The sequence below is a fragment of the Manacus candei genome, unplaced genomic scaffold (genome assembly GCF_025592945.1).
Source record: "Manacus candei isolate 608988 ecotype Guabito, Panama unplaced genomic scaffold, ASM2559294v1 h1tg000078l, whole genome shotgun sequence".
In the NCBI taxonomy this organism is placed as follows: Eukaryota; Metazoa; Chordata; class Aves; order Passeriformes; family Pipridae; genus Manacus; species Manacus candei.
Window position 1 is genome coordinate 2,265,118 of NW_026138126.1, and position 18,806 is coordinate 2,283,923.

General features: G+C 55.5%; 2 protein-coding genes across 15 annotated transcripts in view; both read left to right on the forward strand.

The window, feature by feature from the left end:
- The window catches only part of TCF3 (transcription factor 3), an 84,904-nt gene extending 73,598 nt beyond the window's left edge, over nucleotides 1–11,306 (forward strand). For 4 of the 14 annotated variants that reach the window (XM_051810624.1, XM_051810628.1, XM_051810625.1 and 1 more), the window contains exons 18-20: nucleotides 356–594; nucleotides 4,850–4,994; nucleotides 5,958–11,306. In XM_051810624.1, coding sequence (XP_051666584.1) covers nucleotides 356–594; nucleotides 4,850–4,992 — 382 coding nt within the window. In that variant the 3' untranslated portion in view covers nucleotides 4,993–4,994; nucleotides 5,958–11,306. Of the gene's footprint in view, nucleotides 1–355; nucleotides 595–3,914; nucleotides 4,142–4,849; nucleotides 4,995–5,957 lie in introns of those variants that run through there. The other 10 variants (XM_051810626.1, XM_051810631.1, XM_051810627.1 and 7 more) reach the window with 4 other exon arrangements.
- A 3,981-nt stretch (nucleotides 11,307–15,287) lies between these two features.
- LOC127481467 (cytochrome b-c1 complex subunit 10) lies at nucleotides 15,288–18,574 on the forward strand. The gene is made up of 3 exons (XM_051810795.1): nucleotides 15,288–15,443; nucleotides 16,535–16,669; nucleotides 18,355–18,574. The coding sequence occupies exons 1-2, from the start codon at nucleotides 15,394–15,396 to the stop codon at nucleotides 16,653–16,655; spliced, it is 171 nt and encodes a 56-aa protein (XP_051666755.1). The 5' UTR covers nucleotides 15,288–15,393; the 3' UTR covers nucleotides 16,656–16,669; nucleotides 18,355–18,574.
- Nucleotides 18,575–18,806: the final 232 nt, after the last annotated feature.

The following is an 18,806-nucleotide window of genomic DNA, read 5'->3' on the forward strand; positions in this document are numbered from 1 at the left end:
GTGTCTTCCCAAATTCCAGCTGGGGATTCCGGGTTGGCCCTCACCTTCTCGGGGCCACCCTGTGCCCTCCCAGCAACAACAAGCTTTAGTTGCATCGTGGTTTCTTTCTCTGTTGTTTAAAACCAAACCAAACCAAAAAGAGGCAGAAGAAGAGCCTTAATTGCTTCTCTCCAAAGTCCCTGTGTGCCCCTGTGCCCGAGCGTGTGGCACAGGCCAGCACGTCCCATCGGGGCACCGGGGCCACGCGGGGCTCGGCGTCTCGGTGCCTCGCCGCGTGTTTCTTGTCTGTGAGTTGACCAGTGCTGAGAGTGCACGCGAGGAATGTCCCTGTCTCGTTCTTATTTTAAACCATTAGTCAAGATGAGGATGAGGAGGACGATCTTCTTCCCCCAGAGCAAAAAGCCGAGAGAGAGAGAGAAAGGAGGGTCGCCAATAATGCCCGTGAGCGCCTGCGGGTCCGGGACATCAACGAGGCCTTTAAAGAGCTCGGACGCATGTGCCAACTGCACCTAAACAGCGAAAAACCGCAGACCAAACTGCTAATCCTACACCAGGCCGTATCAGTCATACTGAACCTGGAGCAACAAGTTAGAGGTCAGTGAGGGTCCCGGAGTGGTGATATTTTACGTATCTGATCGGCACGGGGCTGTCTGTCTGTCTGTCTCCTGTGACGTGCTGTGGTGCCTCGCACTGTCTCTCTCCCCTGTGGCCTTGGGGACCAACCCAAGGCTGTTGATGTCCTTTTTGTTTTTATTTTTTTTTGCCTTTTTTTGCATCCCTCCCTGCTGTTCTCTCCTCCGTTCCCCACTGCCACTGCGTGTGCTGCATGCCCTGCGCCGTCACTCCCCCGCAGCCAGGGCTGCTCCGTGCTTGGCCAGCTTGGAAAAACCCCAGCCAGCAAATCTCCCAGAGGGACCCAAATCTGCCATCGCCAAGGGCTGCTCCGAGCACAGAGCACATCCCTGTCCCGCCTCATGCCCAGCGGGGCTCTGCGCTCCTGTCCCACCTGTGTGGCACCCGGCAAACCCCTGGGATCACCGGAGCTGTGCCAGGGGCAGCGGGATGCCCTGGGCTGAGCAGCCCTCGCTGCCTGCACGGGCTGGTCCCAGACAAAAGCTGGGAGCTCTGCGCATTCTGAGCTGAGCCTGGAGCTGCCGGTGGGTGCGTGTAGGGTCTGCCCCTCACCAGGGCACCCTCACCTCCTTCCACACGTGTGTGCACCATCTCCTGTGTGCACCCATCTCCCGTGTACACCATCTCCTGTGTGCACCATCTCCCGTGTGCACCATCTCCCGTGTACACCATCTCCCGTGTACACCATCTCCCGTGTGCACCATCTCCTGTGTGCACCATCTCCCGTGTGCACCATCTCCCATGTGCACCATCTCCCGTGTACACCATCTCCTGTGTGCACCATCTCCTGTGTGCACCATCTCCCATGTGCACCATCTGTGTGCACCATCTCCTGTGTGCACCCCTCTGCACCCCCCCCGGGTGCTGCATCCCCGTGGGATGGGAAGTGGAGGGCTCGGTGTCCCGCTCCGGAGGACTTTGCTGCTTTGTTCCCGCCTCCCGCAGTGCATGTTCCCGCTCCAGCCCGGGGGGCCGGGGCAGGATAACCCCCTTTCTCTCTGCAGAGCCTGTCGTAACACGCGTCGGGGGCTGTGCCTGGCTGTGCTCCTCTCTGCTGGCCTTGCTGTGCCTTGATGTTGGAGTCCTTTGTGCCTCTCTTCAGTTTGTAATTTTTTGCCTTTCATAACATGTATATTTTTTCCTGTCTCTTTTTTAATTTCCCCTTCCTTTTGATTTTTTTTTTTTTTCCATTTTATTTCGAGTTTTTATTTTTTGGTTCTGTTCTTTCCGATCTCCTACAGACAGTCCCCAGCCGTGACCTCTCGGTGGTCCCACTCTACCTTGTACTTGCTGCTCACGGATCCCAGGCAGGACCGAGGGGGGCAGGGCTTAGGCAGAGTTGGCACCGTGTTCACTTTGGTCTCCCACGCTTGTCCCTTTTTAAACCCTTCCTGGAGGCAGCCAGGGAAGTGGCTGAGCCCTCAGTAGTGTTAGTGCAGGCAGCCTGTGTCCCCTCTCTGTGGGTTTCCAGGAGAGAATCCCACTCTCACACCCCATGGAAATGGGGCTGCCAGGACCCTCCTGCTGCCACAGTAGCTATGGGGCAGGAAGGGAAAGGAGGAGATTGAGGGGTTTTAGGGAGGTCGGTGACCCCTTGGATCGGGGCACAAGGCAGCCAGAGCTGCCCTATAACCCCCTGTGCTGGGGGCAGGGAGATGGCTCCGTCCTGCCCAGGAGTGACATCCAAGCTGTGACATCCCAGGAGAGCCACCAGCCAGGACCCGTGGCCACCAGCCTGAGCTGGGAGGAGCGAGCTGGGGTCCTGCTGTGGGGTGGCCCCATCCCCCTGCCCATCCTGGGTGTGTGGAGAGACGGTGGCAGTGCCAGCTGGGGCAGCGAGGAGGGGACAAGGACAGGAACGAGGCAGCAAGGGGAGGCTGCAGGCAGGGACAGCGGGCAGCCCTCTGTCCCACACAGGCAAACCATTGCCTGGGGAGCACTTGCTCCCCCTTCCTGTGTCCATACACCACTCAGAGGCCCTCCAGCCCCCCAGGAAGGCTCTGCTTCTGCAGCCCCTCTTCACTGAAGGCTTATCCCCACATGGCTCCCCTGGAAGGCCACAGTCTGTCCCAGTGCCAGGGCTCACCCAAGGACCCTCCTCAGATAGGTGTCTTCCTGCAGGAAATTTTGCTCTGGGGGAGAAGGTCGTCTGTGAATAAATTGGGGTTTTGGAGGGGTCGGGCTGCGGGCAAGGCCGTGGTTCAAGGTGCTGCCAGGATGACTCTGCCTGCCCCCTGGCCTGGCCTGTTTCGGGCGTCCATGGGGTGCTGTCGGCAGCAGAGGCTCTCCCAGAGCTTCTGAGTGTGATTGGAAAAGAAAATCACCCCCTTCTGGTGGGATCCAGTGTCTGCATCTGAGTCTGATCCTCAGCAGCAGCCCAGGCACTTGGCTCCTGCCCCTGGTGCTGCCCCCAGCCCCTAAGAGGGTGCCAGGCCAGGCTGCTCCTGCTGCTGTGGCACCTCTGCCACAAACGCCTTCACTGGGAGGTGCAGGTGGAGTTCTGGAAGGAAATCTTACAAAGAGGGATTTGCTTTCAGCCAAAAAGTCTTTTTTTGGGGTTCAGACCTGATGTTTTTGGCTGAGACCCATCCCCCAGACTTGGAGTTTTCAGCCGAAAACAAAAACAGGGAGGCAAAATCTTGCAGAGGAGAGAAGGTGTCGGTGTCGATGCTGCATCACTGCCCCTGCAGCAGCACCCTCCAGCCCCAAGGGCATCCTCCAACCCTGTGGGCACCCTCCAGCCCCATGGGCACCCTCCAGCCCCAGGGCATCCTCCAGCCCTGTGGGCATCCTCCAGCCCCAAGGGCACCCTCCAGCCCCAAGGGCATCCTCCAGCCCCGTGGGCACCCTCCAGCCCCATGGGCACCCTCCAGCCCCAAGGGCATCCTCCAGCCCCAAGGGCACCCTGCAGCCCCATGGGCACCCTCCAGCCCAGTGGGCATCCTCCAGCCCCAAGGGCATCCTCCAGCCCTAAGGGTATCCTCCAGCCCCAAGAGCATCCTCCAGCCCTGTGGGCACCCTCCAGCCCAGTGGGCACCCTCCAGCCCCATGGGCACCCTCCAGCCCTGTGGGCACCCAGCCTCATGCTGGCAGCACCTTCACCTGGCTCGCAGAGGTGACACAGCCCAGGCCACTCCTGGAAGGACCCAGAGGAATTGGCTTTGCAAAGTGAGGCTGTTTGGGCCGTTTCCAGTGGACACCAGGAGCACTCCCAGCACGGCAACATATAACCCCCCCTTGGTACCACCCCCTGACTAACCCCTGTGGTGCTGTGAACCCAGCAGTACAGACGAGGCCTTGTCACTGGAGGACAAAGATCTGAGGGACCGGGAGAGGAGGATGGCCAATAACGCCAGGGAGAGGGTGCGTGTGCGGGACATTAACGAGGCCTTTAAGGAACTGGGACGAATGTGTCAGATGCACTTAAAAACGGACAAAGCACAGACCAAACTGATCATCCTACAGCAAGCGGTGCAGGTCATTCTGGGCCTGGAGCAGCAAGTACGAGGTATGGTACCAGCTGGCAGGGGCACTCTGGGGCCTGTCTGTCCCCCCTGTCTCTGCATGTCCGTGCATCTCTGTCCTGACTCCTGCTTTCGGTGCGAGGTGTGTGTTTGCAGTGCCAGCAGCACCCCTGGGGGCTGGCTGAGCTCTCCCTGGCCCCAGCCCGGGATGGATTTGAGGCTGCTCTCTCCCTCTCCCCTCCTGCCTAATGGGAATTTGGCACCTGGATCCCATTAAGCAGCTTTGGAAAACAGTCCTCAACTCCAAGAGCTGGTTGAGGCACGTGGGGGTTCCTGAAACAGGCACATGGGGAGGCCCTGGCACAGGTTGCCCAGAGCAGCTGTGGCTGCCCCATCCCTGGAAGTGTCCAAGGCCAGGTTGCACAGGGCTTGGAGCCACCTGGTCTAGTGGAAGGTGTCCCTGCCCATGGAACTGGATGATCTTTAAGGTCCCTTCCAACCTAAACCATTCTGGGATTCTACGTTTAAATTGGTGTGGGAGTCCAGCCAGACCTGGGGTTCTGCTCGAACAGGGGTCCAGCCAAATTCCTGCAGGCACAGCAGGGAGCAGCTGCACGGGGCTTGTCCCCCCACGTGGTGCCGTGGGGCTGCTCTGGGGCTCTGTCCTCGCTCTCCCCCCTGGATGCTGCTGCTGCCCTGTGTGATGCTGTTGCCCACACTGAGGCTGCTCCCCCTCCCTGTTCCTGGCACAGAGCGCAACCTGAACCCTAAAGCAGCCTGCTTGAAGCGTCGGGAAGAGGAGAAAGTGTCCGGAGTGGTAGGAGACCCCCAGATGACACTTTCAGCTTCACATCCTGGTCTAGGAGACGGTCACAACCCTGTTGGACACATGTAAAGGTACCATTTTTCCCCCGTGATGCCACACCCCGACCCCCTGCCGACACGCATCGCTCTGCTGTGGCTGCTCAGCCCCATTCCCTCAGCACCAGCCAAGGCCCTGCTTCATTTACCTGAAATCAGGGACTTGCACGTGTCCAAGGCACTGGCACAGGTTGCCCAGAGAGGCTGGGGACACTCCATCCCTGAAAGTGTTCAAGGCCAGGTTGGATGGGACATGGAGCAACCTGGGCTAGTGGAAGGTGTCCCTGCCCATGGCAGGGGATTGGAAGGAGATGAGCTTTAAAGTCCCTTCCAACCCAAACCATTCCATAATTCTTTGTGCATGTCATGTGCCCTGTGGACACCCAAAGCCTCTGGCCCACAGGAGTTGCAGCCCCATGGCTGGGATGGGGGGTTTCTGTGCTCTCCCCACCCTGAGTGAGCTCATCTCTGCTCTGCATCTCCCAGACCTGCTCCAGTTGGCCACTGGAAACCAGCAACTCCTTTTCCTTGCGGCTCTACGGGAGGGAACGGGCAGGTTCCAGAAATTCCAGGAGAGTCAGAGAAGGTGAAAAATCCTTCACTGGAACTGTAGCAGGCACAGGCTCTGAGGGTCTGTCCCCATTTTTAGGGGGACCCTGTGCTTGGCCAGGAGCAGCCGAGCCTGTTTATCCCAGTGGTGCAGAGATGGTGGGGGGGGTTGAGCAGATCCAGGAGTGGTGGGTCAGGAGCTGATCCCACCAGGGGTGCATGGAGGGGCCTCAGTCCCTTGGTGTCCCCTGTCCCACCCCAGTGGGTGCCTGGGGGTGGCCTGACCCAAACAAAGGCAAAGCTCATGTCCCAGCTCTGCTGCAGCCCCGTGGGCTGACTCCTGCAGGGACAGGCTGCAGCAGCCTTGGGGCCCCCATGCAAGGAGCACAGGTTTATTCTCATTTGGATTTCCATCACTTCAGACTCTTTTTTTTTTTTATTTCATTTTAGTTGTAGGTCTCCCTGTTCCTCTGGATACAGAGATCTGTAGGAAGAAAGCCCTGGGTGTGACCTGCAACCTTCTTGAACCATGGACTGTAGTACTGCTCATACTGACACACGCAGACGGATCCTGGTGTGACGTAAGGGGTGGAAAAAAACACTTTTTGTCAAAAACAGAACGAAAACAAAAAAATTGCCTTAAGTATAAAGTGCAGAACAGTCAATACATATCACTCAGTTAGGAGGGGGTGGCGTGTTCTCTTGGCTTGTTCGCAAGCAGCCAGCAGCAAAATTGTGCCTAAGCTTGATATTTCTTTTTTAAAAAAAAAGAACATTAGTTATGAGATTTTTTATGTAGAACAAATAGCAATGCCTTTTGGTTTTTTTTAGCTTCTTTTGCATATGTTTTGTAAGCGACGAAAGAATTTTTTTTTGTATAAAAACATGTCTTGTACCCTCCGCTTTTCTGCTGCTGTTTCTATAGTTAACGTTGCATCTTTAGGATCAACCAGAATATTAAAATTGTATTAAGAGAGACTGGATATAAAGAGAGGAATTCTCAGATTCGGCTCGGAAAGCCACTAAAAGCGAATGTAGCCACAGCAAGGGGATGTTCTTCCTTGCCTGGCTTGTACCTTCCATGACAAAAAAACAAACAAACTCATGTGCTGAATTCACCATCTCTTTGCTTCGGCCACTTCTGATTTGGGAAAAGGAAGTTAAACAGCAAAGCAAGTGGCAGGAGTGCCCCTGCTCCTCCCGGGAGGCGACCGAGGTGCTCTGCAAGGTTTGCTTTATTCCCGGAGATCTGTGGGAGAGGAGGTGCCCCACGGCTTCCCAGAGCTGTGGGAGGGAGCAGGGATGGAAGAGATCCGAGGGACTGGGGCAGTTCCAGGCCAAGCGGAGCAGGAACACGGATGCTTGAGGAAAGCCCGAGGTGGAGGGAAGCGCCCCTTCCCCACACGCCAGAGCTGTCGGAGGCACTTCCAGGAGCAGCGCTGAACAAAGACCAAGTGAACAAAGCTGGAGCACTGGGAAGAGGTGGAGGCAGCAGCGGGATATGGGGCCGGGCAGCCCCGTACCTGGGGCAGGAAGGGAGCAGTGACCTGGCTCAGTCCAGCCCTGGGTAAGCCACGACCAGCAGCAGGATCCCTTCTCCCTGCACTGGAGTCACCGCCACTGGAAGTGGAAAACGCTGCAGGCTCGGGGAGAGGGGCTTCACACTCCGCTGTCACCTCCTGTCACATCTCCAGGGCATCCTTGGAGGCAAACTGAGCTTGGCATGGGCTTCCCGTGGGGATGAGTGGGAACTTCACCTGCCTGTGGGCTCCTCTCTCTGTGCTGGGAAGGAGGGAAGTGGGAGCACCCGCCCTGCATGACGTGCTCCAGCAGCCAAGCTGGGCCAGCCATCCCTCACTCCCAAGGATTCCCAGTGTTGCTCCAGAGTGCTCAGCAGGAGGAAGATCCCTGGCAGCCCCACTGGGTGCCCCAGAGGTGTGGAGCAAACGAAGAGGTGCTGGGCAGTGCTGAGCTGCAGCAGCCGTTCTGGAGATGGCCACGGAAAAACATCCCCCGGGAATTTGCTCTTGTTTCTTCCCTCTCCTTCCCCTTCTGAAACATTTTGTGCCTGGTTCTTCCCAGCTCTGCAGGCGGATGGGGCAGTTCCCCAGGGAGTGTGACATCTGGAATGCTCTTGGACTGGGGCCACAGCTGCCCAGATGTGCCTGGCAGAGCCCAGTCAGACAGGACAGTGCACGGGACACGGGTGCTGGCTGGGGGGGGACGTGGGGACGATGAGGATGGTTGGACCCCCCCTCTCCCCCACAGGGTCTGTCTCTCCCCTCTGCTGCTCCAGCCTTTGCTCCTGGGGAAGCTGTGCTGCTTTGGGAAAGGGAAGGACTGGCAAACAGGATTGGGTCCCGGGCTTTGGCATAACCTCCTGGTGCTCCTCTGTGCTCGTGGCTGCACTTTGTGCTCTGGCAAACCCTGCTGGAAGTGCTTATCTCCTTCCTCACCTGGGCACTGTGGCCTCAGCTCCTGCATCTCTGAGAGGAGCCAGTCCAAGTGCCAGGGCAGCATTGGGACTGTCCCTGCTGCCCCTGGCACTGCCGTGGGGCTCCACAGCATCCAACCTTAGCTCTGAAGCTTTTGGGTGCTCCTGGCTTTCCCCAGCTTGCTGCTCCCACCATTCCTTCTGTGTGGGGAGACCTGAGACCACAGCAGCCCCCAGCTGTGTCCCCAGGAAAGCCAGGAAAAGTCAGCAGTTCCAGCAGCCCCAGGCTCTTCTTGCCTGTGTCAACAGACACATTTCAGCCTAATTAGCTTGCCAGGTTTATGACACTTCACTCCTTTGGGTTCTTCTGGCTGCTGAAGCACAGGGCAGTGAGATGGATGAGGTTTCCCTCCATGTGTGACAGTCCTTGACTCCCGTTCATGCTCTGGGGTACAGGTCTGGGGGCTCAGCACCTGCTTTTTGCAGCTGTGAGAGGTGGCTTCATCCCGTGGAGAATTCCTGCTCCATGGGTGGGACAGTGATGGGGCTGCAGGGCTTTCACTGCTCAGGGTTTTCAGCTGGCTCAGTGCCCCTGCCCCAGGAGTGGAAGGGATGGAGCAGTGTCCCAGGACTGGGAGGGATGGAACAGTGTCCCAGATCTGGCAAGCCTGAAACCCTACAAAAAAATTTAAAGTGCTTCCCAAACCCTTTGATTTTGCCACAAGAATTGAAGGTGGCAGTCACAGTCAACTGGATTAAAGAGACTAGTCAGGAAAAATCCAGGAACTCAACAAAATTGGAAATTTGAGAAGATTTATGAGTTATTCAAAATTTTGCTGAACTTCTTCATCCTCTCCAAGTCCTGCAGGCCAGGGGGGATTCCTGATGAGCCAGAGCCTTTCCCACCATCCCCAAACTCCCAGGCATTGCAACAGAGATGTTCTTTCTCCCTTTCACCTGCTTTCGCCCCCGAGCAAAGGAGCTGCAGCCTCCCCGAGCCTTCACCTCCCTGGGCTCGTGCTGGGGCAGTGGTGTCAGCCTGCCTGCTCCTGCTGCTGCTGCTGCTGCTCACAGCCCAGGGAGCAGAATTCCAGCTGTTTGCAGCCACCTCCCTGCCACGACCCCCCAGTCAGACCAACTCACAGCAACTGCAGTTCCAGGGTCAGTGCAGAACCTGCTCTCGAAGGTCCTTTGTGTCCCCCCAGTGTCCCCACTGAAGCCAGCAGAGCCTTTGGCCCCTGGGCCCTCACGGAGTGATTCCTCACATCCTCCCCTCAGCAGGTTGGGGGGCCTTGAGAAACAAGAGGCTTTGGAACCCCCAAGCCCTGCACCCCCTGAGCTTTGCTGCCCTTCCTGCAGCGCTGGCTAACCCAGAGCAAGCCATGGCCACTGGACTCCCCCGTTCCTGCCCCACACCAGCAATAGCAAGGCCTGTTTTCTGTCCCCCCAAGCTTGCACAAGGTCTTTGCCCTGTTAAATCCTATGCAACCCCCTCTCCTCTCACCAGGACTCTCCAGATCCCAGCCCAGCCCATTCTCTCTGCTCTTCTCCCATGACTGCTGAATTCTCCCTCCCTGCTGCTCTCAGAGTCCAGCTTCATTTCTAGCAGCTCCAAAAGCATTCCAAGTCCTGTGCCCTGGAGCTGGGAGGGGGCAGATGAGGGCTGAGACAGCAGGAACACCTCTTCCAAGTCATTCTGTGGGAGCTGAGCACTGAATTGGAGGGGGCAAGGCCTGGTGCTGGGGCCCCTCCACACCCCCTTCACCCTCCCGTGCCTTCTGCTCACTGCCATCCTTCATCCCCCGTGCCCTGAAGGGAGAAGTTGAGTCCCACTGTGTTGCTGCCCGGACTGTTCTCTTAGCACCTGAAACTCAGGCTTGGCTTGGCCGCTCTCCCTTCAGCCCCCCAAGCCTGAAGGAGTGTTTCCCTGTCTCCCCTGCTCCTCAGTCTCTCCAGCCAGCACCTCTGAGTTGTTTCCCTTGGCAGTGGGGCATCAGCTGGGGTGGAGGCAGGAGGATTCGGGAGGTCAGTCCCATGGCATGGCTGCCTCTCCCTGCCTTTGGGGCAGGTGGGGGGGATCTGGTGCTCTGTACTTGGATTTTCAGGGCAATTCAGCCCTTCCTGGGAGCCAGCACTGCCATGCCTTGGCCTGCAGGACTCCCACAGGAGGGTGGGCTCTGGTTAGGAGGGTGGTGCAGGCTCCAGGTGTTCTGCCAAACCTTTTGTGCCCATCCTGCAGCCCAGCCCAGGGCAGGAGGCAGTCCTACCGTGGCTCTCCACGCTGGTATTACTGTTCCCCTGGTTTTGTCCATCTCCTGCTCCCTGGGGCTCTCAGTTCCCACCCTGGCCCAGCCAAGCACCTGCCATGATGGAGGGCAAACAGTTTGACACTCACCCTGGCACATCTGGGCTCAGCTGTGGCACCAGCACAGGAGAGCAAAGGGGTTTTTTGCTTCCAAACGGGATGTTCTGGTACCAAGAGCACCCCCATGCCCTGCACCCCTGGGCTGTGCTTAGGGGAGCCGTGTTGCTCCTCGAGGCAGCAAGCTGGGACACCACAGGTGTGCCATCCATGTCTTCCCAAATCACTTGAACCCCCCAGCTGTGGAGCAAACCTTGTAACGTGGGGCCTCTTGGGCAGGGAAGGAGCCGAAGGAAGCCTTGCACCAGCCGTGGTTACTGTGCCAGGAGAGGGGAGAGGGGAAAGAGGCACCTGGAGAGGCAGGACAGGGATGATCCCAACTGGGGAATGACCCATGGGGTGTGGAGGGTTCCAGCTCTTGGGAATGACCTGTTGGGTGTGGAGGGCTCCAGCTCGCTGGGGAAACAAAGCATTCCTGGGATGCTCTTTCTCTATATTTTTGTAGGATGGGGGGTGGGAGAGCAGATGGGAGATGCCTGCGGAAGTTGTTTATTTTTAACCCTGGTTGGTTTTGGTTTTTGGCCTTTAAAAAAAAAAATGGTCCTTGCTTTTGATGTTTATGCTGCCTACCTGTAAATCCAGATGTACTTAAGTGGCTGAAATCCTTGTTCTTAAATCAGATACACATTATAGTTTTGAACTATATATATAGTAAATATATATATATATATGCCTAACCCAGCAAAAAAAAAAAATAAAGTATTTGGGGGTGGGAAATGCGTTGCTCTTTGAAATGAATCACAATTGGGGGATGAAATTGTGTTTCTGAGTGCCTCAAGATATGAATTGTTTTCATTTTTTTAAATAATTTTATACAAGTGTCAAAACAGCTGGCTGGATTATTTGGAATTTTTAAATAATCCTAACTTTTTTAAAGTAGATTTTGAGAACTGTCCTGTATATAACAGTAATGTAGCAATAAATGTGACATTTTATAACAATATTACTTTTTTTTTCCCCATGTCTGTCTTTCAGGTGTTGTATTCCTAGGAATGAAAAGTTGGAATAAAGGTTTTACCTTGTACTAAAAAAAAAAAAAAAAAACAAACAAAAAAGAACCCAAAAAAATAGAAAGAAAACACCAGACAGGTTTTCAGACATTTGCTCTGGGCACAGGTCCTGCCCTCCTGCATCAGCTCTGGCACAGCTGGAATGGTTTGGGTTAGAAGAGACCTTAAAGTCCACCTTGTTCCAACCCCCTGCCATGGGCAGGGACACCTTCCACTAGACACATGCACTGGGAATGTGGCCTCTGGGGAGGGTTTCCAGCACTTTCCATCCCTGTGGGATCTGAGCACCGTCCCCAGCACCATAGAAAGGCTTTGGAGGTGCTGGGCCCTCCCTGGTGCAGCACAGCCTGTCCCGTGGCTCTGCTGTGCTCAGTGGGCTCAGCCCTGTCCTGGACAGAGAGAACCCTATAAAAGTGGGTACCCACAGGGTGCACTTTGGAAATGGGGTCAAATGCCCCCAGTCCATCCCGGGAGTTCAGCACAGGCTGGTGGTGGGGATTCAGGGAATCACAGAATCATTCAGTCCTTTTAAATCATCAAGTCCATCCATGAACCCAGCACCACGTTCACCACTAACCCAGGCCCCCGAGTGCCACATCCACACACTGTTTGGGCACTGCCAGGGATGGTGACTCCAACCCTTTCCATGAAGAATTTTTTCCTAATATCCAGCCTAAACCTCTGTACAGCTTGAGGCTGTTCCCTCTTGTCCTGTCACTTGTTACCTGGGAGCAGAGCCCGACCCCCACCCAGCTCCACTCTCCTGTCAGGGAGCCGGAGAGAGCAACAGTAGTTGCAGAGAACGTGGCAGAAGGTTTAACAGGGCTCAAACCCTGCAAGATGGGATGCATCCAGTACTGGGAGACGGCCCAGCCTCACAGGTTCTCACTCTCCCACCCCCATCCGAGGGGTGAGGCCGAATCGTGGGGTCTCTGTCACTCTGTGCCAAGGGCCCAGCCCCGGCCCCTCACACCCTCACACCCTCCTGTGCTGCCCTGCCCAGCCAGGCTCCACCCGCCCTCATCCTCCAGCTCCTCCGAGCAGCTCCCTGAGGTGTTGCCCCCCCACTCAGCAGGAATTTCCCCAGCACCCTTGTGGGTTCAGTGGCTGGGGGAGCCCTCCACTGCCAGCTTGACTTTGGGAGAAACAGAGATGGGGCAGCTGCACTCAGGAGCACTGAGCCCTGCAGACCCTCTCCGAGAGCCCCGGTTCCAATGGGGAGGTGCTGCCTGGAAGCAGGGTGGGAAGGAGGATGAGAGCTGCTGGAATTGCTGCTGGACACAGGACACCATTCCTGTGGGTTTGCACAGGGAAGCCCAGGAAGCATCTGCAGCCCTGAGGCTTTGGCAGTGCATCCACAGGCCTCAGGCAGACAAGCACTTCAAGCTCTAACATCCTTCAGGATTTTCATAGAATCCCAAAATGGTTTGAGTTGGAAGGAACCTTAAAACTGATCTCATTCCACCCCCTGCCATGGACAGGGACACCTTCCACTAGACCAGGTTGCTCCAAGGCCTGTCCAACCTGGCCTTGGACACTTCCAGGGCTGGGGCAGCCTTTTCCAGGGTTCTTCCTGCAGGTTCACAAGAGGCTGAGCAGGCTCAGAGCAGAGCCTGGGGAACATTATGGAATTGATGGTGAATTTAGGACCCTCTGCTGAAAAATCTGGCTGGTAAGTCCCTCTCCTGTAGGGAGAGGCTGAGCAGCCGTGACAGGAGGGTTTGTGGAGGCACTGACAGGCACTGGGGAAACCTCTCTGGGAAGGGGCCACTACCTTCAGCACAGAGGGTGAGAAGCAGTCCCAGCTCACTGTGGGGACAGTGCCACCCCCTCAGGGTTTGTGTCCCCTCTCCGATGTGGGGACAGCCCGTCACCTCAGGGCTGGTGTCCCCCCTTCACCATGGGGACATCCTGTTGTTATGACCCGCCCCAGAAGGCGAGGGTAACCCAGGTTCTTGCTGATAGATCCCTTGGGGTGGATTAGAGTGAAATGACACTGAATGATCAGTGTTTGTAAAGATATATATGTGTGGTTTGTTTTAGAACAATTTTGTTTCAAAGAAAAACAGGAATGTAGCCATTTTGGTTGTTATAATCTATGGTAATATAGCAATATTAAAGCATAAAAATAACACTTAAGAAAATGTATAAGGGAGAGAAAGAGAAAGAAAGGATGAGAAAGGGGTGGTCTTGATCTGTTGAGGGTGGGAGAAGTCCACAAAACTCAAAGATTTCATGAGTTTCCACTCAGGCTCAGGTGGGAACACCTTGTACCTTTCCTGGGGTGGGGACTTTTAAAATGGATGATGTAATACTGGATCATGGGACACTTCATGAGCCTTTGACACCTTCTAAGATATTACAGCTGCCTATTATGTCAGAATCAATCATGACCCTTTACGGCCCATCATCAGAGATGAATAGCTCAAGGTAGGTGTGAACGTCTTCGATGCTCCCTGGAGGGGTTTACACAGCAGAGTCATCAGGTAAGGGAGGACACTGGCAGATAAGAAGGACTGCCCCACTTCGCAGGATTTACCTCTAATTAGCCTCTTCCCATATCTGGAAATCCAGTTTGTAGCTTCAGGGATGGAGGCCCTTCTGCACCTGGGGTAGCTGGACAATAGCATATGTCAAGGTCCTTTTGCAGTTCAAATTAGGAGACATATTCAGGGAAGGGGGGGCTTTGCTGGGTAAGCAGCTGTTTCTTTGCAGTTTGCTACAGTGGACAAAAGTCTTTTGGTGATCTTAACAATGTTTAAGCCATTAACCATTTCAGTCTCTGTCACCTGTGCCCTCAGGGCTGGTGTCCCCTCTCCAGCATGAAGGACAGCCCATCATCCCCTCAAGGCTCGTGTCAGGGCTTGTGTTCCTGCTCATGTCCCCTCTACAGCGTGGGGAAAGCCCATCTCCCAAAGGCTCATGTCCCTTAAGGGCTCGTGTCCCCACTCCAGCATGGGGAGAGCCCAACCCCTCAGGACTCATGTCCCCTCAGGGTTCGTGTCCCCACTCCAGTGTTGGGACAACCCAACCCTTCAGGGCTCATGTGTCCTCAGGGTTTGTGTCCTCACTCCAGTGTTGGGACAACCCAACCCTTCAGGGCTCATGTGTCCTCAGGGTTTGTGTCCTCACTCCAGTGTGGGGACAACCCAACCCCTCAGGGCTCATGTGTCCTCAGGGTTTGTGTCCCCACTCCAGTGTTGGGACAACCCAACCCCTCAGGGCTCATGTCCCCTCAGGGTTTGTGTCCCCACTCCAGCGTGGGGAGAGCCCATCATTCGCTCCAGGCTCATGTCCCCTCAGGGCTCGTGTCAGGGCTGCTGTCCCTTCTCTGGTGCAAGGACAGTCTGTCCCCTCACAGTTTGTGTCCCCTCAGGACTTGTGTCGGGGCTCTCCAGCACGGGGACACCCATTACTCCTCAGGGCTCCTGTTAGGGCTGGTGTCCCCTCAGGGTTCGTGTCCCCTCAGTCCTCCTGTTGCCTCTCCGGTGTGGGAACAACCCACCCACTCTGGGCTTATGTCCGCACTCCAGCATGGGGACAGCCTGTCCCCTCAGGGCTCATGTCAGGGCTCTTGTCCCCTCAGTCCTCGTGTCCCCTCAGGTCTCATGTCCCCTCAGGGCTCGTGTCCCTTCAGGGTTCATGCCATGGCTGGTGTCCCTTCTCCGCTGCGAGGACAGTCCGTCCCCTCACCCCTCACGCTTTGTGTCGCCTCAGGACCTGTGTCGGGGCTCTTGTCCCCATTAGCCCCTCAGGTTTGTGTTAGGGCCGGTGTCCCCTCAGCCCTCGTGTCCCCTCTGTCCCCGTGTCCCCTCGGCGCCATGTCCCCTCTCCACACGACATGGGGACACAGCCCCACACACCTCCCACTGCCGCTGTCCGCAGACGTTCCTTCGCCAGTCCCCCTCCGTCAGCTCCGGAGCCGCCTCCTGCCGCCGCGCGTGCTCGGAGCGGCACCGCCGCCATCGCCGCCATCGCCGGCCCGCGCAGGCGCCCCGGGGGTCACTTTGAGGCCGCGCCATGTTGAACCAGCTGCTGGGGCCGCGCTACGCCCAACTGCTGCAGAACTGGTGAGGGGGCAGCGGGGCTGCGAGCCCGGACCCGCGGCTGTCCGTCCGCCGGCCCCGGTCCGCCCGGTCCCGGGTCTGCCCGCTCCGACCTGGCGTCTGTCCGCCCACCCCGGCTCGGAGTTTGCGCGCTCGGGGCGGGTGTGAGGGGCTGGGGGTGTGAGGGGCTGAGGGTGTGAGGGGCTGAGGGGCTCTGAGGGGCTGAGGGGCTCTGAGGGGCTGAAGGGGTGTGAGGGGGGCAGGTGGCAGGTGAAGGGGCTTCCTTCCCGCCCGGCTGTGGCTGCATTTCATATAGAGAGGGGTTTTTTTAAACGTCGGTTTTTTTAAACACAGCCTTTGCAGAACGAAATGGTGTGGGGGACAGAACAAGGGGATGTGGCTGTAGCACCGTCTTCTCTTAGTTGAGTAATGAGCTTCCTGAGTTAAAGCGTATCGCTCTTTTCTGTAAAATATCTTGGCCGCACTGAGGGCCAATGCTGTTCTGTGTATGCGAGGTTGTTTCAGTATTTCACGGTATGGTTTGCGCACTGCAGTACCAGAAGGATCTGAAGCTGTTGGAGAGTGTCCAAAGGAGGGACAGGGAGCTGGGGAAGGGTCTGAGGAGCATCTGAGGGCACTCGGCTGGTTCAGCTGGAGCAGAGGAGACTGAGGGGAGACTCCTCGGGGGCTGCAGCTCCTGCCGAGGGGAGGCGGAGGGGCAGGGACTGAGCTCTGCTCTGGGACCAGGGACAGGACCCAGGGAAGGGCTGGAGCTGTGCCAGGGGGGTTGGGATGGATCTCAGGGAAAGGTTCTTCCCCCACAGGGTGCTGGGGCACTGCCCAGGCTCCCCAGGGCAGTGGGCACGGCCCCAAGGCTGCCAGAGCTCCAGGAGCGTTTGGACAACGCTCTGAGGGACAGGGTGGGATTGTTGGGGTGTCTGTGCAGGGCCAGGGGTTGGGCTGGATGGACCTTGTGGGTCCCTTCCCACTCAGGATATCCCAGGATTCTAAGCTCTTTCCCTAATTGAAATGACTTCTCAGGTGCCTTGGCTATGAGCATCTGCCAGACAGTGGAGAAGGAAAGTTGTTCACCTGCATGTGTGTCTGTTCTTTAGGACTCCCACCATTCTGACATGGGGTGGGGTGGCCGGTGTTGGGGTGATTTGGGCCACAGACTGGAAGCTGATCCTGCAGTACGTTCCCTACATCGGCGGCAAGTACAAAACTGAAGACTGAGCTTCCCTCTAATGGTAAGTTTTGTTTGTGCATCTCTTGGCTTAAGTAATAGAATCATAAAATCACGGAATCCCAGACTGGTTTGAGTTGGAAGGACCTTAATGTCCATCCAATTCCAGCCCCTATCGTGGGCAGGGACACCTGCCACTAGACCAGAGTGCTCCAAGCCCCGTCCAAGCTGCTCTGGAACACTTGAACACAATAATCCTGACAGCTGATGTTTCCTGTTTGTCTGGGGCACAATCATAATGTTATTCCAAAACTGTGCAAGTTTTTTTGTTCATAACTTTTTTCTTAATGGGGCTTCACAGAATGCCAGAAGGATGAAACACTAACAGGAATGTGTTTCTCAAGTGATTATTGTGCAAGTAGTGGGTTTCCACAATGTAATGTGGTTCTTGAGAGGTCAGATCAGGTTTTCTGTGGTCATTTGGAACTTTGACAGATCTGTTACTTCTGTTCCTGGGGAGAAGGGCTACAAGCTCAGGACTAGTTTTGTGATTAGGCAAATTCAGACTCCTTTCTGCTTCTTTTAACTGTTATTGAAAGTAAATTGAATGTTCAGAGCTGGTTACTATACACACAAATTCCTTCTAAGATTGGCTTTCTCAAGGTTTTGGTTACTTTCCTTCTTTAACTGCATACCAGAAGTGCTGTTTTGGATGTTCTGGAAGTGTCAGCCTCCCTAAAGCTGGAGCACCAGCGAGGCAGACCTTCTGTTGGGCCTCTCGGTGCATATTTGTTGCAGTAGGCAAGCTCAGGACTTTTTTATTCCTTGCTGCAGGTAGAAGGGAGCCAGGAAGATATTTCCCTGGCACTAAAGGATGCTGAGGGGAAGAGGTCCAGAGAAAACTCTGTACACCTCAGTACTTGTTTCTTCTGGTCAGAATAATGACATCTAAATGTTGATCAGTGACAGTGAGCTACTTGCATTCCAGCTGCATAGTATTTTATAGGGAAAACAGCCAGTTGGGAAGGCACAGACAGTACTTTAAGCCTCTTTTCCCAGCACTACTTATTGCAGTTTAAACAAGTTAAACAGCTGCACTTTAAACAATTTTCTGTGTCTTCCCTGTTTGAAAACTCTGTGTGGCACAGATCCTTCTGTAAGCAAAGGAGGAAGGAGCCTTGCCATGAATGTCACAGTGGAAGCACCTCGGGTGATCAGAGATGTTTACAGACAAGTCACAGAATCCCAGAGTGATTTGGGTTGGAAGGGGCCTTAAAGATCATCCAGTTCCAACCCCCTGCCATGGGCAGGGACACCTTCCACTAGAGCAGGTTGCTCCAAGCCCCATCCAACCTGGATGGGGAGAAGTTCTAAGTGGGAAAGCTCTCAAGTTATGTAGAGTCAATTAAATTACCTTGTAAAGAGCTTCCTTTACTTAAAAATTCTCTTAGGCAGTAGTAGGAACACAAGTCTATTCCTGAGCCAACAGTGTGGGGTTTCTGATTTGAAGAAAGAGCTTTGTGTGTAACTCCTCTGGAAAGAGGAACAGAGGGAATGCATCTGTGGTGGCCTGTGATCCCTTCCAAAGGGTCTCTGGGCTTGCACACCTGCACCTGCTGTGCCTGGATCAGCTCCTGTGCCAGAAACTTCTCACCTGGGTGCTGGAGCCTTTTGAAATCTGTTGTTGTGTTGGCTGCTGTGGCCCTGGGCAGGAAGCTCTGCTTAACAAGTGCTTTGTGTTTGTTGTAGGAAACGTGTTGCTGGAGAGTGTTTGGAGCCACCCGTCCACTGAGCCCCTGCCTTGAGGTGCCCCTGCAGGTCCTGCTGCAGGCTGTGCTGTCTGTCCCATCAACAGCTGGGAGCAAATTTACCTTCACTGACCACTTCCTCTGGTGGCTTTCCCAGCAGATCTTGCACTCATGGGAGTAATTTATAAACCTGATGTACACAATAAACCGAGTGAATGATATTTTGGGGCTTTTTTTAAAGTATTACCTTCTTAAGAGCAGGCTCCTGGTTTGCTTTTGCGTTATAAAATCATGGAATCCCAGACTGGTTTGGGTTGGAAGGGACCTTAAAGCTCATCCAGTCCCACTCCCTGCCATGGGCAGGGACACCTCCCACTATTCCAGGTTGCTCCTTTGATCCAACCTGGCCTTGGACACTTCCAGGGCTGGGGCAGCCACAGCTGCTCTGGGCAG